Here is a 27,884-nt window from a genome sequence, read left to right on the forward strand (position 1 = left end):
AGCAAGTCAGTTTTGCCATGACAAGCACTGCCTTAGCATTGGGGCCTCTGAGTCTTCGTTTTGCCTGTATCTGTCAGTACAATGCCAAAGGTATATATATGCGAGTGTTCAAAGATCCTGTGACTTTTACAGAAAGTCTCACACACTGGGCATAGAAACAAGTAAATTTAAAATATGACACTCTTAAGGAGATATATTTTCTAACACTGTTAAAATAAATTGCCAAGGATAGGCGTATGGCTGGGTGATAGATTTCTTGCCAAGCATATAAAGCCCTGGGTTTTTATTTCTGTAAAACAAACAAAACAGAGAGGTTATAGAACACACACACACACATACACACCCCACACAGATGCATAAATGTGTGTCCATGCAACAGGGGTTGTATGTCAGGTATTTATATTACAATTCATAACAGTAGCAAAATTACAGCTATGAAGTATCCACAAAAATAATTTCATGGTTGGGGATCACCACAGCATGAGGAACTATAATAAAGGGTCACAGCGTTGGGAAGCCCGAGAACCACTGTGCTAGTATGAAGACCAGCTGGAGGCAGAAACAATGCTCTGTGTTAAGACGGCCCTGGTTGTGTCAGGGACCATGAATAAAGTCAAGATATTATGTATACTTAAAACTTACAGTCCTGGGGCTGGAGAGAAAGCTCAGAGGTTAAGCACACTGGCTGCTCTTCCAGAGGTTCTGAGTTTTATTCCCAGCAACCACATGGTCTCACCACCATCTGTGCCCTCTTCTGGCATGGAGGTGTACATGCAGGAAGAACATTGTATATATAATAAATAAATCTTATTAAAAAAAAAAAACCTTGTAAGCCCATATAGTAAGTAGTTCATGATAGTACTTAGTCTGAGGTGTTAAAAAGTTAGTAGTTCTGGTCATCTTTATGAATAGTTGCTCTGAAAATCATTTTTTTTTTTGGTTTTAAATTAAGTTTTCAAGTAATGAGAGAATAAAAATGCATAGGCGAACACCACGTGAAGGAATGGTAAAGCCGGTTCTCAGTTCCGGGACTGAAGAATGTTGTTTCTTCTGCGTAGGTTCGGAAACACGTGAACGATCTCTACGAAGACTTGAGGGACGGGCACAATTTGATCTCCCTTCTGGAGGTCCTTTCCGGAGACACCTTGGTAAGTTAGAAGTTTCCTCATTTATTTTGCTAAGCCTATAGTTCTGTGCACACATGGCCAGGGTGTTTGCAGCACAGATGTTAGGCTTTTTGTAACATGTATTCTTCACACTATGAATTTCAACCAGAAGACAAGAGTTCTGGTCAGTTGCTGCAGCACCCCATCTCCAGCACCCCATCTCCACATGACGCGATGTGGACCTGAAGACGTCTTTGCTTTCATGATAGGTTCTATAATTAACATTACTATTTTTCTTTGTGCTTCTTTTTGGGTTGTTTTCTGTTGTTTTGTTTGGTTTTATTTTGGTTTTGCTTAAAAGAAGTCCATACACAATGTAACCATACATGGAAAGACTCCTGCTCAGCAAGGCAGTAGATTCCCTTTCTGAGAAGGGGGCTACCCCAGATGTCCTCGCCTTCCTGTGTGACCATTTCTCCCTCTCTGTTATCTGCTCTCCCCCATTACACCCTGCTCATGCTCTCCTTTTCATTCCCGGTCTGTCTGTATCCTTGCTGTCCTGTCTTCTGTCTGTTATGTTCACTAGCCAAGGGAGCGAGACTTTTTGAAGACCTTACGGTTGGTGAGTGCACCAGCAGCATGCGAGTGTGAGCAGCATGAGGATGTGGAGGATGAGGACAAGGGGGTAGGTGTCACCCCCGTAACTCACTAACCTAGCAGGGCGTGCGTGCAGTGCAGTGCTAACACGATAGGCCAGTAACTCACGGGCTCCAGCTCATAGAGGAGACACAGGCACCCAACCCCAGAGCAGACTGGTCTTTGTTGAGAAACTGGACAAAGGAAATATTTTCTCTTTAAAGGTTTCTTCAGAGCTGAAATGACTGACTTATTTAGACATTAGGTTTTTTTTTACACTGCATATAGACAGAATACTGATGACTAGTATACTAATTTTTATGCACATTCATTTCCTTCTTGATATTTCAAGCATGACAATTTTCTGGAGTGGGGCTTAGGGAGATTTTTATCCGTTTCTTTAAATCATACCCATCTGTGGGATGCAGAAGGGGCAAGATTTTAAGTATCATAGCCTGTAAGATCACAAGGCGGTCTGACACTTAGCTGACAGGGGCCGCCTACCTTCTCAGAGACAGATGAGCTGCTCTGGCCATCTGCATCCCACTCCCCACTGCTATTTCCTTGGAAATCGTCCTTCTATAGGATCCAGTTTGTGAACTTTCTGCCTCATTTCTGCCCTGACACCAAAATTATTTTTCTCTTTTATGGTCTGCTGTCTTTTATCATGGCACCTTGGATGTCAACAGATTTCCGAAGTGAAGGCTTCAGTTTCTTCTGCCTTTTTGCTTTTAGACTATTTCATGTGATACACTTCAGCCCCATTCTTTGTATTTTTGTGAAGTGTTTTCCAGCTCCGATTCTTTTTTCTTTCTGCTAATGTGTACCATTTCTTAAGGAGAATGGCAGTAAAGAAAATAACTATGATTTGATAACTTGTCCTGAGACGGAGAAAACAATTGCATTGCATCCAATGAAACACAGAAGTACAGAGTCCTTTCTGCCTGACATTAAGTCCAACTTTGTGTAAAAGCTGAAAAAAAAATACAGAGGAAAAGTATTGCATAGTATAAGCTGCGTTTTCCTCTCAGTCACAGCTAAATAAACCTCTTATCTTTCTCCTTGGTGTTTTTTTGTTTTTCATTTTTCAAATACTAATTGCATGCTATTTTTTATCTCATCTTCATAAATCCATAAGTATAATTAGAAAAACCGTCTTGCTGATAGTGTATATTAAGAAGGTGAAATGGAGATTTATGATTATTTTATAGCTAAGCACCAGTTGGCCAGGATTGTTCTGTTGGTGGACACCAAAGTTCTCCATGGTCGAAGGTCTTCCTTTTATTTAAAGGAAGCACTTGGAATAAAGCATATGTTTAAACTAAATTTAGAAAATGTCCCTCAGACTTGAAATTCAGTCCAAGATAATAGAGAATGGTTAAAAACCTCTTTTAAAAAGTAAAAGAACCATGTATGGGCCTACCTGAAAAGCAGATAATATATTTAAATTAGCATGGTCAGAAATGTTGTAAACAGTAGTATCTTTACGCCTCTGATTTTCTGTCCTTAGCCCAGAGAGAAGGGTCGGATGCGCTTCCACCGACTGCAGAACGTACAGATTGCACTGGACTATCTGAAAAGACGCCAGGTAGGGGACTGTCCAGACGCTAGCCTTAGAAACACAAGTGATTAAATACACCTACGTAGGATTATGTCAGGTAATGTGAAGGTTTAATTGGGTCTGTACCTATGGTGCATGTTGCTGAGGCAAATGTTTAAGGATGGTTTCAGACATCTGTTCCTACGGAAAGGAAGTTAGTCTTGAGTGCAAGCTCAGAAGAATGGGGAGTGCTTTATTCCCCCTTGAACTGACTCTCCCTGCTGGAATGAGAGTGCATTGCCTGGGGAGTTAGAGCCATCTGAGTAGCAACAGTATGTCAGGAAAGCCTGTGGATGCAACAGTTCCATGTAGGGGTGCAGCAACACCTCACTTTCTACACTGCATAGATTAGAATATTTTCATAGCTTATACCCTGCTTCTAGAAACAGTGCTAGGAGTGTTTGTACCCACTAGTGGGGCAACAGTCTTCTGTTGGTTGTAAGTAGATAACTGGCTTGGTCTTCTTTGTGCTGCTCTCGTAGACTAACTGTATAATTCATAAAGACCAAAGTCATTCCTTGTGGTTCTAGACTCTAGAGGCTGGGATTGAAGGGCAGGACAATGACAGGTGCCTCCTGCATTCCCATCTGACAGAAGGGACAAGGGACAGGGTGAAGAAGGATCATCCTTGCCTCATCCTTCTCTATTAAATAAGGAAACAAACTGTGCAACATAACGACATATGTCTTGGTATTTAATTCGTCTGTGTAAGAAGCGAGTGATGGAGACTATCACATTTGTCTACCTGAATGTCAGAGGTGAACAGTTGATAAGCTTGGTTCTGCATGTTGCCCTGTCCGGTAATGTCTGCTCAGCTTCTAGATGCAAAGTAGTTTTTTTAAAACTGTGTAGTAGATGGACAAGCTGTTAAAGTTGTGTATGGCTTGGGCCATTTTCTGCTTGGTTGCAAGGGTGAAATAAGCTCATTTCAAAAGAAGTTGTCCCCTGATTTTAAGATCACAATGTTTTACCCAGGCCCCATCTTTTGAATTACATTTTTGACAAGTGGGCACTTCCGGTCCTTGTTCTAGAAAACCACAACATACCCAGTTTAGTTTTTGTGTTTCTAGACCACAGAAGGGAAGGGAAACAGTATTAGTGGTCTTTGCACTCTTTGATGATTTAGCCTTTCTTTTCTAGGTAAAGAGAACTCATGCCTGATTCATAATGAAGTTTGTTTATTTCTCCTTCATCTATAAAACAGGTGAAGTTAGTGAATATTAGGAATGATGACATAACAGATGGGAATCCTAAGCTGACTCTGGGATTAATATGGACAATAATTTTGCACTTTCAGGTAAGTCCGAGCTTTCTTCATTGCTGTTTCTGTGTCTTGCGGCTGGTTTTCAGGTGGTTCACGAGAAGGTGCTTGATATCCTCTGAATGAAAAGCAACTTTCAGGCTATTTTCAGAACACTACTCCAGTTACCTTTCTAGTAGCACGGTGAGCCTGGCGTCTCATCTCCTGGTCTCCGAGAGCTTCTCTATTTGCCTTTAAAGACCTTCTTTTGTAATCTTAGAGTTGAGGGGTAGAGATCTGTTTTTCCTAAATGCCTACATGTTTCTCTTGTTCTTTGGGCGGTGTTACTTGTTTTAGTATGCAAAGAGTTTATGACCCAAATCCATAGTATCAGGAATTCAATTTCCTCTAGTAGTCACTAGATGGCAGTAGACGTAATCTAAAAGGCCAGATTAGAAGAAAAGTCTCACCTAACAACTGTGGTTTCTATAGGTCTGAGGGCAGCCATGCGGTTTGAAAACAATCTGAAGTTGGATTTACAGTGAGCCTTGTGCTTTGCTTTAGTTCTTTGGCTGCTCGTCTCACAAAACGTTTGTCAGACCCTCAGTAGTACTGTGCTAAACAGCTTACTAGCTCCAGAAGGAAGTAGGTGGGGTTTTAAATCAAATCTTGGGGGCACGGGGAGGGAGTAAAGGAGCTCTTTTAGGAACTGGATCTGAGCCCTATGGAAAGGGAAGAATCCTCTAGAATGAAAACCCCAGGGCTGATAGGATCGGGCAAGTGGGGATGTGGAGTTGACCAGCCTGCCTACGGGACTATTGATGAAAGTGTCCAGTCAACCGGATTGCTGAAGTCAAGGCAAGCCAGTGAATAGCGCTGCAGGCCAAGACTTCAGAGCACTAAAGGTGGTCATTATCAGAAGACCACACCCTGAAAAGCACAAAGAGGCCTCGGCACTAAACTAGGGCAAAGCTTTGCTCGTGGGACACAAGCCAGACCATGCTACCAGACTGCATGAAGTAGAGGTGACTCAAGAGTGATTTCATGTACAGTGACTCGGTTGTTATCTCCTAGACATCAGCGCATTAGCTCAGTCCTGTCGTTGTTTTATCCCAATAAATACATACACAGTCTTATTACTTAGAAATGCCCGGGCTTAGTGTGGCTTGTTTCTAGCCAGCTTTTCTTAAGTTATCCCGTCTACCTTTTCCTTCTGGGCTTGTACCTTTTTCTATTCTACATTCCTTTCTTTGTTTCTTACTCCGGGGCTGGTGGTGTTGCTGGGTGACTGGCCCCTAGCACCCTTCTCTCCTCCTTTTCTTGCTCCTTTTTTCCTCTTCCAAGATTTCTCCTCTATTTATTCTCTCTGCCTGCCAGCCCTGCCTATCCTTTCTCCTCCCTCACGATTGGCCGTTCACTTCTTTATTAGACCATCGGGTGTTTTAGACAGGCAAAGTGACACAGCTTCACAGAGTTAAGTAAATGCAACATGAAAGAATGCAACACATGTCTGCATCATTAAACAAATGGTCCCCAGCATAAACGAAACACATCTTCAACCAGTGTCCACAACACAGCACTTTCTAAATTATGGTTGAAACTGTGAGGACCCAGATGGGAAAGTCTGAGGCCCCTCACTGGAGGGGAGCCAGCTAGTTCATCACATAACTGATAAGGCAGGCTGTGTCTAATTTGACTGTCACCCTAGAGATCACTGTGGGGCAGTTGAAAGAACTTCAGAGGAGGGAAACAATTTCATTCTTGGCTTTTTAAAAAATTCTTTCTTGTGATGGCCACTCTGACTGAGCTCGAGGGAAAAATATTTTAATAAAATAAAATCTAGTGGGCTAGCGAGATGAAGGTGCAGCAGGCAAAGGCTCTTGTCGACAAACCCAAAGGCTCGACACTGAGCCCACGTGGTAGGAGAGAACTGACTCCTGTCAGTGGTCCCTGACCTCCAGTTGTATGCTAGCATGTGTACCCTTCTCCAATAAATAAAATGTAATTAATTTTTAAAATCTTTAGTTCTATATAAAATATATGAAAATAAAGTGGCCATCGTGCCTGAAAAGAGCCAAGAAACTGAATTATTTTCAGAGATGAGGGATAGAGGTTGGGGGTTGAAAATTGTATCCAAGAGGTGACATTTTGAAAAAGGAAGAAAGAACTTTGGCCACAGGGTATATAAAATGGAGAGGAGGACTCAGGTTAAACTCTTTAGGACATCAGAAAATATATTGTGAGATCTAAGGTTGGTAGCAGGGAGAAAATGGTTGACCTTCTGGATGGGTTTGAAGGGTAAGTGAGCTATCCTGTGTGCTAGTCTGCTGAGCAGAGCAGACCTGAGAAGTCAAGGTACAGGGATTTATCAACACAAAAAGGGTTTTGACAGTCTGAGCAAAGGGTCCCCTGTCGTCGGGAGGGCCCATGAGGACGATGGGGCAGGAGCAGGTCTTGCTGAGGAAAAGAAAAGGAAGGAACATTCAGAGAGATGTGTGAAGCAAAGGGAAAACGGATTGACGAAACCATGGAAGGAAAACAAGAGTAGAAAAGGCTGGTTAACAGTCTCAAATGCCACCAGAGATGGCAGAGGAAACATTCCCCAGCTGCTTGCAGCAGAAACAGGGAAATAACAGATGGGGATGTGGGTAAGCAGGAATCAGAGGCAGCATGTGTAGACTCCGCATTTGAGGGACTCTAAAGCAAAGGGTCATTTAAGAAGAATTGCATGTTAAACCAGCCATTGCGGTACTGCTCGTGTATCAGAGTCAGGGATGAGAGGCAGGAGGGGTAGAGTTTGGGTATGGTTGCTTGAATAAAATGTAAATGAAATAAAGCTCTTCTTACTGCTGTGCTAATCGAAGATTCCAACTCCTGCCATGCCCAGAGTGTGTAGCCTTTTATTTCCTCTGCTTGTTGCATAAATAAGACAAAAATTTCAGACAAACCAGTGGTCTGTTTTTAAAGATGCTTCTGAGCATCAGAGGTTGAATCTGTTCTTCAGTGTGGCATTCAGAAGGTAGGACTTATACTCCTGACACTCTCATGTCCTGAAGCACTCACTGTATGCTCGATCACAATGAGGTGTGCTCTCTGTTAAAGGGTAAGCTAGCTGTAACCAAGGGTTATACATCCACTGCGATATAAATACAAATCTAAGTGTGTGAAGAAAAATTGAGGGGTTGTGGCAGGCCCAGCAGGGCATTTCGGGAGAAGGCTGGAAAAGGTACCAGTTACCAGGCAGATGCAAAAGCTGAGCCATTTCTGGAAGGGAACGGTGCATGTGACTTAACCATGGACAGTTGCTTAGTTTGGCAGGGCCAGGGGGAAGGGTGGAGGGAGTGCCAGTCACCGTTGCTCTCCACCCTGTCAGTACACATAGCAGCCGGTCTGCATTTAAATGCTGCTCCGTTACTGTTGAAGACATTGAAAACTTAATGACAAACAAGCCCAAGACTATGTCACTGGATGATGTTAATATTTTTAAATAATTAAGTAACCCTTTTAATACAGATATGTTACAGACACCTACAACATCTGTGTTAACCTGAGCGTTTGACTGCATATCTGTCCTCAGAAACACAGCGTGAGTTGCTTCTGTGATTGGTGGAGGACTAACACTACCTTTGGAAGGTATTACCAGCTCTCCAAATGGCTTTGGCCTGTGTGACAATCTCTCTCATGTCACACCAATTTCCTTTGCACCAGGTCTATGACTCAGCGTTAGAAATATGCACAGCTCAAAGTATCAGTCTCCATACTGGCTTCTTAATTTTCAACCATGGCCCCACTAAAGCTGTTTAATATGTAACCCAAGTGCAATTACGGAGCAGAAAGTTGACCTGCCGTGATGTATGTGTCAGATGTGCAGGAACTTCCACCTTTAAATCACTCCCTATTCGTTTGCTCATGTGACAACCCTAAGGAGCAGGCAACCGAGAGCGTTATTATTTGAGAATATATCAAGCTGTATTAAAAGACTGGCTTTAGAGATGATTAAAATATTTTTGGCATTCAGTGTTTTGTCTTCCCTTCAACCCATTGTTTAATCTTATTTTTACTCCCCCCCCTTTTTTTTCTGAGTTAGTCTTCACATAGAGAGACTCTTAAGGTTTTCATTTATGTAAGCCCTAAAATTAGTTGGTGATTTTTTAGGGGTGTGGGAGTCATAGAGGAGAGACTTTCTGCACTGGAGTTTGAAAGGCACTTTGAGACAGAACTTGAAGGGCACTTTACCATGAAGTCTTCCTGCTGTGTTTACTTTCCCTTTGCTCGGCTTCAGAGGTTAAGGCAGATGGTGATACTGTGTGCGCTGTTCAGAGGCGCTCTGATAATCCGCGGGTGGTGGTCTCTGGAATGAAGCGCAGGCCTTGGTGTCCTGTTTGATTGTGAGTAGTCGTGTTAGTCTCAGAGGACTGGCGGCCAGGAATAAGCCACAGTGCCTAATAAGACACAGAGACCAGCTGGCAGGGTGCCACGGCATTTCTTGCAAGTGATTTTCTCATAAACAACATGGCTTCAGGCTGAAGAGGATGGTCACACAGTCTGCTAGGAATTACGGGTCAGAGAGGCATCTCAGGACTTGGTGGAGCCGGTCCTGGACACTCCGGAGTTTGAAATGAGTGAGTTCGTGGAGCCGTGAGTGCCTGTGGATCAAATGGGGAATGTCTGCGGCTGTGTTCGGGCTGAGAAAGAAGAACAGTATTTTGATCCTGCCAAAACTCCCTTGAGCCCTGAAAAATACTCTCCCGGAAGAAGATATTTCAGAAGAAAACTGTTCCAGAAAGCTGGAGGTGACTCTGCTCCTGCGGGGCGAATCAGCGAAAGAGAAGGCAAGAAGGGTGGCGGTCAGCCTGCCAGGGAACAGCCAGCTGTGCCAGCCAGAGAGCTGGTGCCAGAGGACCCCGCCACAAGCCCCGCACCGGAGGGTGGTGTGCAGCCAGCCAGGACAGCTGCAGCAGACCACGGTGAGCAGAAACCTCTGCCGGGTGCTCCAGACAGGGGCTCCTACCGAGTGATAGTTTCCTCTGCTCAGAGCAGCGACTCAGAAGTACAACTTAGTGCCTGGGACAAGACAACTTCCGAAAAAGATAGCCCTTCCTGTCGCACAGAGACAGAGAGACATTTAGAAAAAGATAGCCCTTCCTGTCGCACAGAGACAGAGAGACATTTAGGTGATGTCAACACAAAACAGAGACCATTCCCGAGAAAAGACAACGATTCTCTTTGCCAAAAGTCAGCCAGCTTAAGTTCCGTCTGTGTCACAGAGAACACACTCAGAAACAATGTGTTTGTGGGAAACCTGTCAAAAAGTTACAGCGGTATCCAAGAGCACCGCAGGAGAGTTCACCCTCATGAAGCACACTGTCCTCAGTTTACAAAAAGGAGGTACCATTCCCTCTGTGCTAGTGTGCCCTCGGTCTCCGGGGGCACACCTGGGAACGATGGATGTGAGGTAAGTGAGAGAGTGTGAACGAATGCTCCCTTCTCACACCAGATGCGAGTGTTGCGGGTTGCCTTTCTAAAATGCCATCTGTGTATTAGCTCACGTGAAATTTAATAGTCCTCATATGTGAACACTGTAATGTCAACTTTTGTGTTAGCCATGTCTCTTGTCCTCACTTTAATTTCAGTAGCGTAAATATTTTAATTGTTGCATAGCTTTGGAAAGCCCTGATTGAACAGAATACTTAGCTTTAATTTCTTTAGTCTGTGGCTCTTAATTTTTCTTTTGGAATAGCTGCAGAAACTTAGCTCTGTGTTAGATGAAAGTTAAATTAGAAAACAGGACAGCTGAATGTCTTGATGTAGACGGCATAGAGGATTTTGATGTTCCTAATGCACACACACAAAGATCAGTGTTTGAGATACTAGATTGCCCAAATATTGCCTGTTAGATCATTGCCAGTTATACACATATACACACTGTAGTTCCCAAATACATTCAATTACTGTGTCAATTAAAATATAAAGTGTTATATATTGTTTAAAGGAATAAGTGGTGACAGGACATACGCAGTTCTTTCCGCATTCGCTCTTCTGGTCCATAGTCCAAGAGGCCAAATTCCAGTTCTCTATCAGTCTTCATGCACAAAACATTCACATAATTGCTTTCGCTTTTCTGTGTGTTGAGGGTGGAGACACAGATTAACTTGCCCAAATTCCATGGCCCTGATTTGACATTAGAAATTGTTGGGGCATCATGTCATTGGCACTGAGATATGACGCAAGCTACAGGAAGCTGAGATCTTTTTCCCTAACACTGATATTTAGCTTTTTTTTGAAAGACAAAAATTATTTGTCTTTCAAAAGTAAGTAGATCAGTGTCATTTACTTCCTAAGGAAGTACATTACTTACATGACTTCTCCGTGCTGCTGATGCAGGGTTTTCTTTCTTTTTTTTTTTTTTTCTTTAAACTTTTCCTAACTTTATCTTTTACCCCAAAATACCCGAATACAAGCAGCATTTCGTGATGCCCGACTTCATGGGCAGGTCAGGGCAGGTCATCGTGTCATTGGTGTGGATCGTTGGCGGTGGCAGACAGAAGTTTGTTAGGGTTACTATGCATAGTCATTGCTGACCTTGGTGCCTGAGTTCCTGTTTATGTACACCCAGACCTAGCCAAGGTTCTGCTTCATGAAGTTCTGTTTCTGTTTTTGCGGTGGTTGCATTTATAAAGAAAACATCCAGTTGTAGCATTATCTGTGTAGATCAGGCATAAAGGCCAGTGCAGAAGAACACATATTAGCTGCCCTGTGCTTATGAATGGAGCTTGGTTTGGTGTCTTAGATTTATTTCCCTCATTTGGCTTCACGTGAACTCTGTGTGCTTTTGTTGTTTGGAAATCATTACAACCTGTTGAGGTGCACATAACCCTTTTTGTCATCATCCTCATGCCAAGTATTTTGTGATCTGTTATAGCAAATGTGTTTTTAAGTTTCTTTGGAAAATACATGTAGAAATAAGGCAGAAACCTGCCACTTAGATTTGTTAAGTGATTGTGCTCAGCAGTGTGTAACTAAGTGTAGTGTCGTCTAGATCAGAGTAGAACGAGGTAGCAGCTATGCTTTTGTCCACTGAGAGCCAGCAGGCTCAGCTGTTGTCTGAGGTCCTTCTTCCTGTATCATTGCAGGTGTCTTCTAGCCTCCGTTTGTTTCAGTGTGTTCCAGTGGGACTGTCTGTAGAACTCTGTGTCACAACAGACTCCTCACTTCTCATAGGTAATTAGATGGAAGTGACAAGCCCAGCCCCTTCATTAGTGTCTTTCTTCCTCAGAAATCTCTCCTTAGCCACACTACCATTGTCTGCCTGAGGTTATTCTTCACCTCCTCTCCTTTGATTCATCCTTGAACACTGTAGAGGTGGCTTTGCAGTAGAATTTGGTACGATTCTTTGAGCTCCTCTTAACCTGATTTGAACTCCTTTGGTCTTGTGACACTGGTCATTCTCTGTGCCGATGACCAGCCTACCTCTCCTTGAAATCCTTGCAGTCATGTGCTGAGAGGCACTCCAGGCTAAGGGCTCCCCTTCCATACATGTCTGACGAGTATATCATGTAAGCATACAAACATGTGTGGGACACATGGGTGGATTTGAAAAGAGATGGGTGTGTATGATTAGTACCCAGGATTAGTATGATGCTCCTAAATTAGAAAATGCTACAGAACATGTTATAGACTTGGATCTCCCCAGCAGTTACGTGAAATAGCCAAAATAGGTGGATCTCACACAGAGTGAAGAAAAGGAAGCTCACAGTAGCTCTACAACCCAGTGTGTTCTAAGATAGTACAGTTATTGTCGGGGACCAGCCTCCACAGAAATATCACTCTTCATTGTAGGGATGTGGGGAACCTAGAAACATTAATAAAGAATATGAAGACATGAAAATAGTAAAACAGGAAAAACAAGAGACTAGTACATGGAGGGAGTTCCAGTGAATATTGGAACCACCCATGTTTAATTTCTAATTGCTTAAAATACCCCTGACCCCAAAAGGTGGAATAAGACAAAAAACTACATTAACAAGGTACAAGGAAATGAACAGACCAGTGAAGGGCACAGGCCACCTCCATACCATAGTTAACCATTTTGTTGCTGTTCTAAAACAAGTCACACTCACACCCTAGACTGAAATATTCTGCAGGCAAACCACTCCCTGGGTGGAATCCAATGTTATCTCCTTAATGGAATTGGAACTCTGTTGGATCCTTATACTTTTGTTTGAGGTAGAAACTTTTACTTCTCTATTCCTGAAACACAAGGTCTGACTATTAGCCACACCGGTTGACAACAACCTTGAGAGAGCAGAACTCTGTGATATAAATCTAGCTGGGACCATTGTTTGAGGTAGAAGCACAATAACCTTGAAGGAATAGAGGTTACTTCCAACTCTCTGACCTTTGGTCAAAGTGGTAATAGGCTCACATTTTCCGGGGCCTCCACAAGTTATTATGATTAGCTGATTTAGACAACAGTACGGTATCTGTTACGTCTCATTGTCAGAGAAGTTCTGTTGGGCATGGTTGCCAGTCTGTAGTCCTAAGTACTTACTAGGCTGTGGCAGGAACTCTGTTTGAGCTCAGGAATTTCAGGAAGTAGTCCACCATGCCCAAATAAGGGATGTGGACTGCTTAGCATAAGAAGCAGCCAGCCAGCCCAGTACAGAAATGGAATGGATCAGAACTCATATCGTGTCTGTGGTAGCCACTGCATTTTATCCTGGGCAACATAGTGAGACCACAGTTCTGTAATTTAAAGCAAAAAGACTGATGAAAACTTCTAGAAGAAATCAGAGCCAGGGCTGATGCTCATAAGATCATCTGCGAAGGCTGGAAATGATGAACATAAGAGGCAAGGCTTAGGTAGTCCTTGTGAACAGGTAGTCTTTGTAATGGCTTGAGTAAAATGCTTCAGGATCTCCAGTGGTTGCAGTGGCAGAGACACTGCAGGTCCCAGAGCAGCCAGTTCTAGGTAGTCACTGGCACAGTTCCCAAAATGCCTCCTGCAGCAGGCCACTAGGAGAGACAGACAGATGGGCACACCATGAGACCATGTCACAGGTCTCCGAAGGCGGCTGGTCCCGAGCAGGGAACCATGCTGTGGCGGGCGAGAGATAAAGACATGGATAGGCATGCCATGCAGAGTGAGGTTGGATATTTATTTAGTGGTTATGGAGGGGAAAAGGAGAAGGGGAGACAAGCAGAGAGGCAGAGATGGGGGGGGAGAGAGATTGAGGGAGAGAGGGGAGAGGCGGAAGCTGTCTCTTTGAGAGGGCGATAGAAAAGGAAGGGACTCAGGCTGGAAGCTGAAGATCAGCTTGCCTCAGCTGACTGGGGAGTGGGCGTGGCTTGTCTCTTAAAGGGACAGGACAGATCATTATAATCCCATCTCTTTTTTTATAATAAAAATGTGGGAGGTTAGGTACCACAGGTTAAAGGAATTGGGGTGACAGATTCTCAAGACTGCTTCCTGCTTATTTGTGAGTGTTGACTTCGGGGCGAACCTGAGAAGGCTGGGTGCTGGTCACATTCTGGCATAGTTGGTCTCTTTGCTTCTGTCCAGTGTTTGTAGTATGGAAATGTCTGGTATCTCTTATACCTGTTTAAAGTATTGGCAGAACAGAGGACAAAGTTAAGTTTAGGAAAAAGAAATTATTAGGACCAGGGAATTGTGAGGGGTGTATCTGACCTGTTTAAGATGGATTCTTCAATTTGGCTCCCTGGAACTCACAAGAATTCTTTGGGGTTGTGAAAACAGAAGTTTTAGACATATGCATTATATAAACAGTAGCATATTTATGTCAGAATAACTGTGAGAGATATTTTTGTACGATGAAAAGTATTTTTAAGACTATGGAAGGCAGCGTGAGAGAAATTTGATAACTTGTATTTGTCCTCAAACCTTTCTAACTTGTAGGTCTTGTATTTGTATTTTACTGAAATTTGTTTGGTGAGGTTATCCTTTTATACTGACAAAACCTCTCAGTTATCCAACTGCATCAGAGATCTTTGGAAGAATAAAATTTACTTAAGTTACTGATTTAAAAGCAACAGAGAACTTACTTGGTTGGCACCTAGAGCTACTCCTCAGGGTCATCCATGGTCTCTGAAGGTCCTATTTGCCTTTTGCTGTTTAGCACAGGGCCTGCCAGGCTCCAGAAGATCCTGTGGGCTAAGAAATCTGTAGGAAGACAAGCCTACCTTGACCTGAGCAGCTAGGCTATCAATTCCAGCAATTCTGTCCACTGTCTGGTGATCTTCAGTTTAGATGAAAGGCAGTTTTTCCCAGTGGTCAGCTCTTGGCAATTGAAGTGAATTGTGGATGGATGTTGTTCTGTGCCCATTTGTCTTCTGTCTTCTTTGGAGGAAGTAGAGTACTGCTGGAGTCAAACTGTCTCTTTTTGTTATAAAAAATTTTTTAATAATTAAAAATTTAAGTATCATATTCCCTAGATCTTAGAGCAGTTGAGGGCTGTTTATCAGGTGTAACTACAGTATTAGAATCTGTCTGGAGAGCTGGGTCTGATGACTGTACTGGCTTTTAACTTAACAACTAAGATTTACTCTCATAAAAAAACAGAAATAAGAAAAAACTGCTTGCAATAAAAGGTTAATGTCAGAACTGACAATAGTAGAGAACAGCTTAATGTATTTCAAATGAGGGTTGGATTAAATATAAAGTATTTTTGTAAGAGACTTAGAAGTACATACAAGTTTAAAACATGAGACTTACTGTTTTTATTGTCTGAAATGAGATACAATGAACAGACAATTATAACATTTAACAGTAAGCATAGGTGCATTTAAGTTACATGTATGAACACACACACACACACACACAGAGTGAACAGGAATTGGGTGAAGTGGATGCTCTTGGTGGACCCTACCAAAGGCATGCCACTGTGCAGAACACACATGCAACAGAGTTAGGCATTGTCATTTCTGTAATTTCATATTCTTTCAGAAGCTATTGGAGCAGATCATGGTTCTATTAATTAATCCTAATGCTACTCTTCGGGTCCTGCTATGCTAGCCTCTTCCCCCAACAACATTCATTTTCTGAGGATGCCTGTGAAGTGGTTCTAAGTGAGGCTCAGAAGGGTTAGACAGACCACTCAGCCTACTTGACTAGCACATAGAGAACCTCGTTTTGACCCAGTTGTCCAAGCTGAGTTTTTCCTTCACCTGCCTTTCCCAGTTTTACATTTCTGTGAATTCTCATGTATAGATGTACACTTTTTTATTTTTAGTGATTTCTTCCCCTTCCTTTCTGACGAACATTTACTCTCTACTGTATGTTGGGTTAAAACAAGGCCCTGAGTTGAGTAGATCACCCTTTTCTGCATGGCACAGCTTACTGTTTGCCACAAGTGGGGACCAGGCTATAAGCCTAAGTCCTTGAAACTCTGGCTTCTGGATGGGGTTGAACTTCCTTCCCACAAGCCTGATATGTTAGCTAGTGAAAGTAATACTTCCGTCTGCCTTTCTGTCCTTGGATGAATTGCCAGTCAGTGGTGCTGACGTCAGCCAGGCATCCTCGAGAGGAGCATGAGGATTAGAAGTGTAGCAGCTGTGGAGATGTTAGCGGTGTCTGGACAAATGAGGAGTAGGTCTTTTGATTACATTAACTTTTAGATCTGAAGTTTTGAAACCAATTCGGAGCCGTCTCAGAATGTGAGAGGAACACGGAAACATTCAGTCACCCTGAAATGGATATATTCATTATTTTTTTTTCTTTATACTTCAGTTTCAAAATTCATAGGATTGTGCCAAACTCAGAATGTCTTCTTTCTGACCTGTGCTAGGCTAATCCTGCGTCCTGAAACTGAAGATTATCTTTTATATAACTGAGTAATTTGTTTCTTTCTGAACCATTTTATCTTCTTAATGAAAATGTGTTTATTGATTTTTGACTGCCTATAGCTATTTAATTAATGAAAATGTAATCACATAGGATTTGGACCCCAATCAGCTTTACAATGTTTGTATTTCAAACTTGATGGAGTACCTATAAAACCGTGAGCCCCTTTCTTTCTTCTACCAAAGAAGCGGGTATATTTTTTTATGTTTGGACAAAAATGAGGGGTATCTTGAGTAGTCCTCAGCTTAGCTTTAGCACTGTTTTTAGCAGGTTTTTTTTTTATTTTAACCTAAAACCCCAGCCTGAATTTTTTGCCAATGTGTAAATCACTTTAGTCCTTTCCTTCGTGTAGGCGGTTTGTAATTGTTACGGTTTCATGGTGTTTGAGCAACATTTTCACTTAAAGTATTTTGCAGAACATTCTAACACATTTTTTTTAAACTTGGAAGCAGCCACTAAAAATGTGTTGATTACACTTATTTCCGCCAAAATAGTAAATGCTTTCTGAAAGAGTTGTCTTCAGAAGCAACATCTGAACCTGAAAATACATGCTTGTGTTGACGGCTCCATGTGGAAGCGGACTCGCCCACTGCAGTGGCAAGTGGTGTAGATCAGAGTTTAATTAGCACTCCCCCCTTGTACACTGGCCTCAGTTTACCCTGGAGTACCCACTGTCCTGAGACCTCTATGAGATGCCATTGCTTCCTTGTTTTATACAAAAGGAAACTGATGCCCAGAGAAGCCACTGGTTAGGAAGGATGGGATTCACTGCAGGCTGCCAGGTTCCGCAGCTGTGGTCTGGTCTCCATCTCCGGACGTCCCTGGGTGAAAAACTTCTTGGGTTAGGAGCACGTGGTGCACTCCTTCTCTCCAACTGTGGCTTCCGTTCTTGATACTATCAAAAGTCTCACATAGAATATTTTATTCTAATGCCACATGCGAAGAAACACAATTTCTGTTTGATGGCATTTTTTTCCATTCAACTCTGTCTTAGGGTTTCTGTTGCTGTGTATGGAAACAGTGAGCAACTTGGAGAGGAAAGGGTTTATTTGGCTCACACATCTACAGTTCATCATCTAGGGAAGTTGGGGCAGGGACACTGAAGCAGGGACTGAAGCGGAAGCCCGGGAGAAACACTGCTTACTGGCCTGCTTATCCTACTTTCTTACAGGACGACCAGCCCAGGGATTACACTACCCACAGTGAGCTCAGCTCTCCCACATCAATCCCCAAGAAAATGTCCCCAGAACCTTGCCTACAGGACAGTTGGGAGCATTTTCTCAGTTGACTGTCCTTTCCCAGAGAGCTCTAGCTTGTGTTAAAATGACGAGACTAGTCAGTAAAGCCCACCTAAGGGGTTAAGGACTTTGTGTTCTGTGTACGTGGTCCTCTGACTGGCCGTCGTTTCCACATCGCCATAGGTCTCAGATGGTTTATCAGTGGCTAAAACTCCTAGGATGTTATGGAATACTTGTGGTAGAATAAAGAACACAGAAGATCTTCAGTCACAAACCTTAGAGGTCTTATTATCCCCATCTCTAAAATGTGTGTGGCTGCTTGTATCACGTGAGGTACTGTAGGAGTAGACGGGATGCAAGGTGCGCCATGGCCTTCACCCTTTCACCATCTTTTCCTGCAGTACAGAGAGACCCGCTAACTGTCCTCTGAAGCAAAGAGCTCTGTACGTTTTCAGGTTTTACCGAGACGTTTTCTGCTGTCATGAAACCTTTTACATAGCAATAAGGATGCTGCATCCTGTCCTCCTCCTCCTCCTCCTCCTCCTTTCTCCTCTTCTCACTCCTTTCTTGAACCATTGTAGATCAGTTTGTTTTCGTCTTCAAATTCCAGAGGTACCTGAAAGCTTCAACTATTCAAACAGAAATTCTCCTGTTGGGAAAAGCCAGTTCTTGAAGTTACCTTAGCTTATTTACACCTTAGTAGAAGATTCACTTCAAAGACATTGCACACTAGAATAAGAGAGGCAGATCTGTGTCGGGGACCATGCTTCGACAAGTCTACCACTTAGCAGGGTAGGGGCATGAGGGTTAGAAAAATGTAAAGTAGGAGGAACAGAGATAAGAAAGAATCACTAAGACTTAGGCAACTCAGCTGAATTCACTGAATACTGAATGCAGAATTTATTTTCCATACACTTTTATACCCCAATACAAAAAGGGTAAGAAACCAAAAGACTGCATTAACATGATACAAAGGTCTACGTGAACAGTAACTTGTGCCAGCAAGGCATTAATTCTTGACTACAGCATTCTGTTGTTTAGGCACCCTAAACCAAGTGTCCAGAAGACAGTCTCTCCCAAGGTCAAACCCCCATCTCAAAAGAAGGTGCAGGAGTATGCTTGAATTTCCGACCATTGGTCAGGGGGAAGTGGATCTCCCTGTATGGGCCATCTTTTTGTCTAAAGGACTAAGCAGCCACACCCTAGGTCAGGATGTGTAGCCCTGGTTATTGTCAACCATTTTGAGCAACCTCAAACTCTCTGACATTTAGACAAGGTGGAAATAGGCTCATTTTTGGGCCTCCACAGATCTGCAGGTCTGTGGGGAGAAGGCTGTCAGTGAAGGAGGGTAACAGTGTATTTATTTATTTATTTATTGTAACAGTTTATTTCAGATGGAATCTCTTAATATGTTTTCCAAGTTGGCCTTGGATCTCTGGACTCAAGTAATCTCTCTGCCTCAGCCTCCTGAGTAATCACACATCACCACACCCAGTTTACTGGGAAGTTTTTTGGTTTTTTTTTTTTTTTTAATGAACCCTCTATCTCCCATTTATGTGAGAGAGCCAAGTGTGTTGATGCCTCAAGAAAGGTCTGATTTTCTGTGTATTAGCTGCGCTGTCCCTGTTGAAACGGACATTCCCCATACAGGAGAGTTTGGGTGTAAATGTTGAGGTGGAACAAAGGGATGCATGCCCTTACGGGATGAGTCTCTGGAACAGCATCTTCCCAGCAGTGGCTTCTTTTCTGTTAATGCTGGAAGGTGAAGGTAATTGAAGCTGTTGAGTTAGTGACGTGCACTCTGGCTGCTGAGGAAAACAAATTCATCAGTGGCAGTGATAATATGTTTTTCTAAATATGAGGAGAAATTTCACTCTCAGAAACCGTGAGATGGAATTTAGGGAACCTAGTTGCAAGCAAAATGTTAGGCCCTGGGCACAGTGTCTTATTTACTTTCACTTTATGGCCTCCACTAAAGGGACAGCATTTCCCCAGTGGCTTTGCTTTCTGTCAGTTTGAATTCTGTGATTCCTTGATCTTCTTTTTATAGCCTTGCCTACAGGAAATAGCTTATGTTGCTTTTCTACTTTTTGTACACATTAGCTACTTATACATATATGTCAAGTTGATAAAGCTTTTAAAATGACATAATTATTTTTAAATATTAAAAATAAAATTGTGATTTTTTTGTGTGGAATATTAAATGCATATGTGTTTTAAGTGTGCGCATGAGGCTAGGATAGAAGAACTCTGTATCAGAATGCTTCCATAACATTCTTGTGGCCTAGAACTCGGTCTCCCATAACCAAGATAAATTTAACCAAGTGAAATAAATGTGAAAATTTCAGGGAGTGTTGGAGTTTGGGGAGCAGCTGAGCTGCGTGCATGCCATGATGGTGACAGCTTCTGTAAAAATAGGCTCTTCCCTTTCCCGGTTGTCTGGTGATGTTGACCGCTCGGAGGTCTTTCTCATTTCCAGATCCCATGGCTTCACAGTGATGCTGTTGTTACTCACTCCCAGCAACTAGGCCATTTAGCAATCCACTGTCAATGAAATCCGAGAACCCAGATGTGTTAGCGGAGTTTCCAGGTTATGTCCTGTCAATTTTGGGACTTTTTGTTTTTGGTTTGTTTTGGTTTGATGATGAAGGTGAGGTGTAGCATCTCTACTTAGTACTGGTTCCCTGTGGGACCCTTGTGACCCTTGTGGTCAGTCTGGAAGCTTCTATTGGAAAGCCGAGCTGACTATGATCACTTCATTTCCTACAATGGCTAAGTTTGCAGAGGTTCAAATGGCAGCATACAATGTTTCTGATTTATACTTGGTCTTCTCTCCCCCAGTCCATGCCTTTTCACCTAGTAGGCATCTACTGAATACCTACCTGATGGGTCTGTACTAGGCAGACTAGGAAGAGAATATTCTAAAGGTAGAAGTCTCTCACAGACCTAGAGAGGGGGAGCATGTGGGGCTTTCTTTTTTTCTCCCGAGAGAGGGTTTCTCTAAGAATTCACTAAGTCAGGCATGGTGGTGCATGTCTTTAATCTCAGCACTTTGGAGGCAGAGACAGGAAGATCTCTGTGAGTTCAAGACCAGCATGGTCTACACAGTGAGACCCTGTCTCACAGAACAAAAAAACAAGCAAACAAAAAGAATAAACTGCACCGCTCACACGGGTAGGCAAACCCTCGGTATAGTTGGATGGCTGTTAACTAATCTGTGGGCATTTTAGTAACTGGGTAGTGCTCTTTGAAAGCTAGTGTTTGTGGGGGCTCTACAAAGTATTTGTATTTGATGTAGAAATCCCAAAGACTCTTCTTTCTAACTTAGAATCATGTATCGTGGAGGAGTACATATAGAGTGGTGGTAATGGCGGTTGCTGCTGCACACTCTGCTGTGCCAGGGCGCTGCCCTGAAATAGGTTTGCTCTATGAGAAGCAAACAGCATTTCCTCATTCATTCTGTGAAATTGGGATCGTCCATGTGTGAATAGCAAAATGCATGCAATGGTTGGGATGCATCTTAGCTTGGGTTGCTATTGCTGTGAAGAGATGCCATGACCACAGCAGTTCTTAGGAAAGAAAGATTTAACTGGGGCTTTGCTAACAGTCTCAGAGGTTTAGTTCATCATTATCATGGCAGAGAGTGTGGTGGGGAGCATGGAGGCCTGCAGGCAGACAAGGTGCTGTCTACATCTTGATCAGAAGGCAACAGGAAATGAACTATGACACCAAGTGAAGCTTCAGCAAATGAGACCTCAAAGCCTGTCCCCAAAGTGACACACTTTCTTCAATAAGGCCACACCTACTTTAACAAGCCTACCCCTTCCCAATAGTGCCACTTCCTTTGAGCTAATGGTGGCCAGTTACATTCAAACTACCACAAGGTGTTTCTGTGTGAATACACTTAATGAGTTAAATCTTTCACTTTGAGTGGAACTAATTATATCTTGTAGTAATAATGAACTGAAGTAGAATCTAAATTTTCACAGGTGAAGCAGAAAAGTAACAGAAGCTTCTGAATTTTCACAGTTGAAGCAGAAAAGTAACAAAAGCTTCTGAGAGAATTTGCTTAGTTGAAAAGTTAAAGAACATCCCCTTACGTTAAAGGCTGGTGTTAGCAGTGAATAAGAAGTTTTAAGCCCCATGCCAAGATATAATACAATGCCCTCAGGATTCAATCAAAAGAGAAATTCCATTCTGGAAGATGGCGGAAGTTTTGCTGCGGCCAGGATCATGATAAGGCCACCTGAGCAGTGTTTTACATTGAAAGTGACACTGGAGCTTACTTGGACTTCAGGCACTGCATTTGTTCAGGTTGAAGAGCAGCTCCTTAACCATGGGCAGAAAACAGCTTACACACTCCTCCCTCTGAAGGGACAGCCCTGTGTGTTTAACATCACTGCTTGGCTCCCCTAGTGTTCTGTCTGTGAGCACAAGGACCTCCTTCCCTCCCACATCTCCCCGTGTGCTGTGGCTGAAGGGACCAGGAGTGTGGTCTGTGACACTGCGCTGCAATGTTGCAGTTCTTGTTCCTTGTTCCGGGCATGAGAGTTACTGAGGGTGGGGTTGGAGATGAACGTGGGTATAGAGGTTGGAGATGCATCATGGTTGACAGAGTTTTTGATGGGGGGCGACTGGTCAAATGATGGGGCGCATCTCTATGGTAGGAATATAGACAGGAGTGCATGAAGGGTAACGAAAACTCCGGTTTCAAGCGCACTGAATTTTAAAGGTTGCAGTGTGCATCACAGTGGTCCTGCGTAGCATCTGAGGCTGGCATGGAGCTCAGCGGAAGCCTGTCTGCCAGAAGTTAATCTCTGAGACAGAAGGGTGTGGCTTGTTTGAAGCTCATACCAAGGATGCTGAATCTGAGTGAAAAGAAAGGACCGTGAGTTTTCCGTATTAGGTGGAGCTGAGGACTGGGTGTGTATACACACTCAAGTGCTCCACAGTTGTGGGTATATCATTTCTGAGGAGTGGGACAAGAGTGTCCTATAATGTGAAAAGTTGAGGTCTTTGTACCCACAGGTATTGGTTTGAGAAACACTCCTGCAGGCCTAGAGGAGAGTTATGGTAGTGGGGGAGACCTGACACTCGTGAAGTCCTTAAGAGGCGTTATTTCTCAGGGGCTGCGATTTCTGGTGAGTCTGGAGTTGTGGGAGGCAGATCAGAAGTGAAGCGAGCACACAGCGTAGAGGGGAAGGCTCAGCAGGGGATGGACAGTTACCTGAGAATGGCCAGAGAAGAGGAAAGCAAGCTGGTGTGGTGGTGTCAGGGCAAACCGTGGCTCATGACATAATTAAATGTGTGTTTTTAAATTGGAGTTTAAACATTGTGTGTGTGTGTGTGTGTGTGTGTGTGTGTGTGTGGTGTAACAGTTTGAACTAGTGTGTGTGAGTGGCAGTCTAGAATTCATCTGCTGGAAATTATTTAATAACGAGACCAATTATTTTCTGTAAGTGTTGCAGACCTGTAAACTCACCTTGACACCTCTCAGGGAGAACAGCACTCACGCCTTTACCCTGGCACCTTATCGCTGAAATGTGCTGTCTTTCCTAGTTAATGGATAATTACTCTTGTAACTAGGCTGGCCCAGAATGTTCTTCAGTCAGCTAGAGACAGCAGAAACAATCCTTGATACATTGAGAACTGATTTGGAGTGCAGGGTTTTGCTCCTCCCTTTTAAAAAGGAATAACAACAGAAATAAAAATTATTCAACGTGTATTTTCTGTGTTCCAGGTCTTAATAAACCATGCTGATGCTGAATAAAATATCCAGCATACACTGAGCATGTATTTCCTGTGTGCAAGACATGATCACACCATGCTAATTTGGAATTCTCATACAGAATGTAATAACTCTCATACTGTTTCAGGGAGGGAACATTCTTAAACAGCCGCATGACTTGAGTATGTAATCATGAAGAAGCAAATTGGTGTGGGCTGTGTCACTAAGTCATCTGACATAATTATGTCTCAGTATCCTCAGAAGTTATTAAGTAGAAAATAGTGGTAATTGTTTTCCACAGGGAAAATAAAAACATAATTCTTCTGTATGTTATGTGGTATCTCCATGTACATAATTCTTTCCCATGATGTAGAGGTTAGCACAAGTTCCTAGGGAAGATGATTAAAATGGAGACAGTGCTTCTCTTTCCATTCCCAGACATTTAAAGGCCAGTGTGGCAGACTTTGCTCAGCTTGGAGCTCCACCAGGCTGACTGCCCTGTAGAACCCTAGGTGTAGAGGGAGTGAGGCCCCACCTTCATCTACAACAACAGTAGACAAGGTAGCATCTGCCAGCCTGGGAAGAACTCTCACGCTGCAGTCTTTGTTCCTGGGGTCCTTGGATTGGCCACGCCCCTCCCTGGCTGTTGTAGCTGGGAAGAGTAAGGAAGGGCTTGGCCCTGTCCCATTCTCCACTTTCAGTTGCTTGACTCTGTGTTTGGTCTCTGGGTTCTTTGTTGTGTTTATAGTGTCTTAGTAAGATTTTAGATGGAACGAGGCCTTCAACCTTGTCATCAGCGCCCTACACCCTCATTTGATAGATGAAGAAGCTGGCTCTCAAACCAGAAGCAGCTCTCATTGCTCTGATTTGGTCCTTTGTTTCTGTTGCAGATGGGTTTGTGATGATCACACACACACACACACACACACACACACACACACACACACCCCTCTCCTTATTTGCAAATCTCTTCCAGGTCCTGGCTTGCTTTCTGTTCTTCATCTCTCGGTATCAGACATTTCTCTGATGGAGGGAACAGTCACATATCGATGTTAATCCCAACTGTGAATCTACTGGGGAGCCCCTGCTGAAGTCACTTTGTGCCCTGAGTAGTTAGCACCATGCCAAGAAGGACCCAGAAGGAAGAGTTGCTCTTGGGACAGTGTATACCATGGAGACCTGTGTTCTTTTCTGTCGCTCAGTGGAAGGGACTCTTGGAGAACAATGCAGATCCCTGTCCTGTTTTGTCACTCAGTGGGAAGGGGCTCTCAGAACTGTTCAAATAAAACTCACATGGAAGTTCTACTGTAACTGAACAAGGAGCTCCAAATAGTTTATAGGCTGTTAGCCAGAAATGTTACAGAATATAGTTAAAAATGAGAGAGGGCACCGCGTCCTTATTCTTGACATGGAATATTTGTTAGATCAAATTGTACATAGAGTAATTTATGACTTTTACTTCTGACCTAGTTTCATCTGGAAAAAAATTCACTTAAGTTGTTTTAAGAGATCTCACTTAGCAAAGAATGTAGAATTGTTTTAATGATGTTAAGTTTTAATCTAACACAAAAGCAGGTTAATGCCGCAGCCCTGTAGCATGCAGACAAACCTGCAGGGCAGCTTCTGTTGGGTTAGCATGGTCACCATGGCGTGTTGTGTCACCTTTGCGACCTACTTTGTGGTGTGCCACTAAATAAATTTAAACAGTACAATATAGTTACTCTGATCTGTGTTGTGTATAAACATACAAATGAAATGAAGCTTTTAAAATATACTATGTTGACTACAATGAATCACTAAAAAGATATCTGGGAACAACTGTATAAAAGAACGGGTAAAAAGCAAGTTGTTGATTTGAAGTGAGAACTCTAATTCTCAGGGTAAAACAGCACGAATGTATTTGTCTAGCATCTGCTAAATAGTGAAGGCTTTAATAAGGAAATGCATTGTAGCACGAATTCTAATTGGTCTTAATAATAATAAAAACTTGGAGTCAGCTATCGAGGTGAAAGCTGAAGGATCAGAGAAACAGAGCAGCAGCTACTAGAGTTCTTACCTGTACCAATGCTCAGACCCAAGGGGCGATCCTGTCCCTATGAATCCTCAGACTGAATCTCAGATTGGATCCTCAGACTGAATGCCCTGAGCTCTTGTCTCCGCCCACCTTATTCCTTTCTCTGCCCAGCCATATCACTCCTTTTTTCACCTCCCTAGTGCTGGGATTAAAGGCATGTGACCCCAAGAGCTGGGACCACCTGTGTGAGCTCTGTTTCTCTCTTAGACAAATTGTTATCAATCTCATGTAGCCCAGGGTAGACTTGAACTCACAGAGATCTGTCTGCCTCTGTCTCCCGAGTGCTGGGATTAAAGGTGTGTGCCACCATCGCCTGGCCTCTATGGCTAACTAGTGGCTTAGCTCTGCACTCTGAGCTTCAGGCAAGCTTTATTTGTTATAGCATAAATAAAATACCAGTGCAATGCATTAAACGGAAGTTCAATAATTTGCTTCAGGTATAAGAATAAAAGTTCAAGCTGTGTTTTTTATATTTTGTGTGTTAGCATGCTGTTACATGAAGATTTCTGGGAATTCTGTTTTACTTGTTTCTCTTACAACAATTCATTGTGCTGCCTCAGTTTGGAGTGGTCTGAATCCCTCTGCATGTCAGGGTTTTGTTGTTGTTTATCTTTGTAAAATCCTTGTGCTTTACCCTTAAAAATAAATTGGATGATTTTAGCTTGGACACAGATAAGTCAAATCCGGAAGCCTGCTTTAAATTCAGTTTTCCTCTGTAAAACAGGGGAAATATATTGAGTATAAAAAACAAGAGTTGCAAGGATCAAAGAAAATCGGATGTAAGTACTTGGCACATAGATTTTTACTCTCTCTGCTTCCTTCCTTCCTTTCTAATGATTTAATGCGTGAAAACAAAATAAGAAACTTTCTAATGATTTAATGCTTCTGTTATATTTAGATATCAGACATCCATGTAACTGGAGAGTCAGAGGACATGTCTGCGAAAGAAAGGTTGCTCCTGTGGACACAGCAGGCAACAGAAGGTTATGCTGGAGTAAGGTGTGAAAATTTCACTACTTGCTGGAGAGATGGGAAACTATTTAATGCCATCATTCATAAATACAGGTATGGAATCTGTGTGTTTGCCCTAACGTAAATATAAGCCATTCTTTCATTTCTAACATTTTAAGTAACATGCTACTATTGAAAAAGCAGTTCATGTGCATAGCAGAAACTCAAGATAAAACGAAAGACAGCGTAGGCCCACTGCTGAGTTAGTTCTCTAAACTGTAATGCATGTGTACACAGAGAGAGATGCAGAGACAGACACATACAAAGATGGACAGACAGACAGGCACGCACGCACGCATGTACGCGCCCGCACACACACACACACAGAGGAACATGACTGGTAGACAGAGAACAACAGAGCTGTATTATGTCTGGATTTTTTCTGCAACTTAGCAGGTATTAAGCTCTCGTGCCTACAGTCTGCAGGTCGATGATCTAGATTTTATCTATAGGGAACTGATGAGTAGAAAAGCAAAGGTTTATAGTTTGCAGGCTTAAAACCCATGAATTTCCAAGTCATATCATTTTATCATTCTAAGGGGTGGCTGGACAGCTGATCTGGGCTTGGTGAACCGTTTTCTTATGAAAATGATTAACTCTTACTGTTAACATCCGAAATAACACTGAGTGTATAACATTGTTCTACTCATTAACTCTCACACCATCCCCTCTTGTCTCCATAGTTATATGTGAAGTCAAGACTCTGGGTAAATATTTGCCTAGTCACAAGACTAGCAGGTGGTGGACTTGGGATTCAAACCTGGCAGGCTGACTCTTGAGTCTGTGCTTTTACTATCTCATTAGAAATTAAATTCACAGAAAATGTTTCTTGAAAACTGTGGGTTTAACCTCGATTATTTTCCTTGACTTTACAAAGAATGTGTCATATTGAAGAACCAAATTGCAGTCACGAATATGTTAAGTCTAAGCTATAACCTTACTAAACTGAAAAAGGTATTGACTATAATAAAAATTATACAAAACAGTAATGAACTCTTCATGGGTTCACACTCAACAACGTGTATTTTTAAACAGTCTGATAGCCTCCTTTTTTTGATGAAACAACTTTGGGATAGAGGTGGATGGAGGTTGCTGAATTAGGAAGAAAAGCTGGGTCAACCTGCCTGCCCTTGTCTAGGGTACAGTGCAGACACTGAGTCAGTCGCACAGTGGCACAGATATATCCCTGCTTGTCCCAGGCATTCAACACTGGAAGACTGTGGACCTCTTTCTCTGAAACCTTTTAGGTAGTATAACAGTTGTAGAGACTAGCTTTTCTAAAATCATCTGCTTTAAAATTATTGATACCTGTATTGGCCATGGTAGCCCATAATGGCAACTGAATTTGAAACCAGCCTGGGTTCCATAGCAAGAGCTTGCCTATAAAAAAA

The 27,884-nt window shown here is 42.7% G+C and overlaps 1 protein-coding gene across 15 annotated transcripts in view; it reads left to right on the plus strand.

Annotated features, from left to right (window-relative positions):
- Positions 1 to 27,884, plus strand: part of Dst (dystonin) — a 399,168-nt gene that overhangs the window by 194,849 nt on the left and 176,435 nt on the right. For 14 of the 15 annotated variants that reach the window (XM_013351021.2, XM_026785512.1, XM_026785510.1 and 11 more), the window contains 4 exons: positions 1,059 to 1,148; positions 3,253 to 3,330; positions 4,547 to 4,639; positions 26,381 to 26,547. In XM_013351021.2, the coding sequence (XP_013206475.1) occupies positions 1,059 to 1,148; positions 3,253 to 3,330; positions 4,547 to 4,639; positions 26,381 to 26,547 (428 nt within the window). Of the gene's footprint in view, positions 1 to 1,058; positions 1,149 to 3,252; positions 3,331 to 4,546; positions 4,640 to 9,117; positions 10,038 to 26,380; positions 26,548 to 27,884 lie in introns of those variants that run through there. The other variant, XM_026785504.1, reaches the window with a different exon arrangement.

Source organism: Microtus ochrogaster, linkage group LG2 (assembly GCF_000317375.1).
Source record: "Microtus ochrogaster isolate Prairie Vole_2 linkage group LG2, MicOch1.0, whole genome shotgun sequence".
Classification (NCBI taxonomy): domain Eukaryota; kingdom Metazoa; phylum Chordata; class Mammalia; order Rodentia; family Cricetidae; genus Microtus; species Microtus ochrogaster.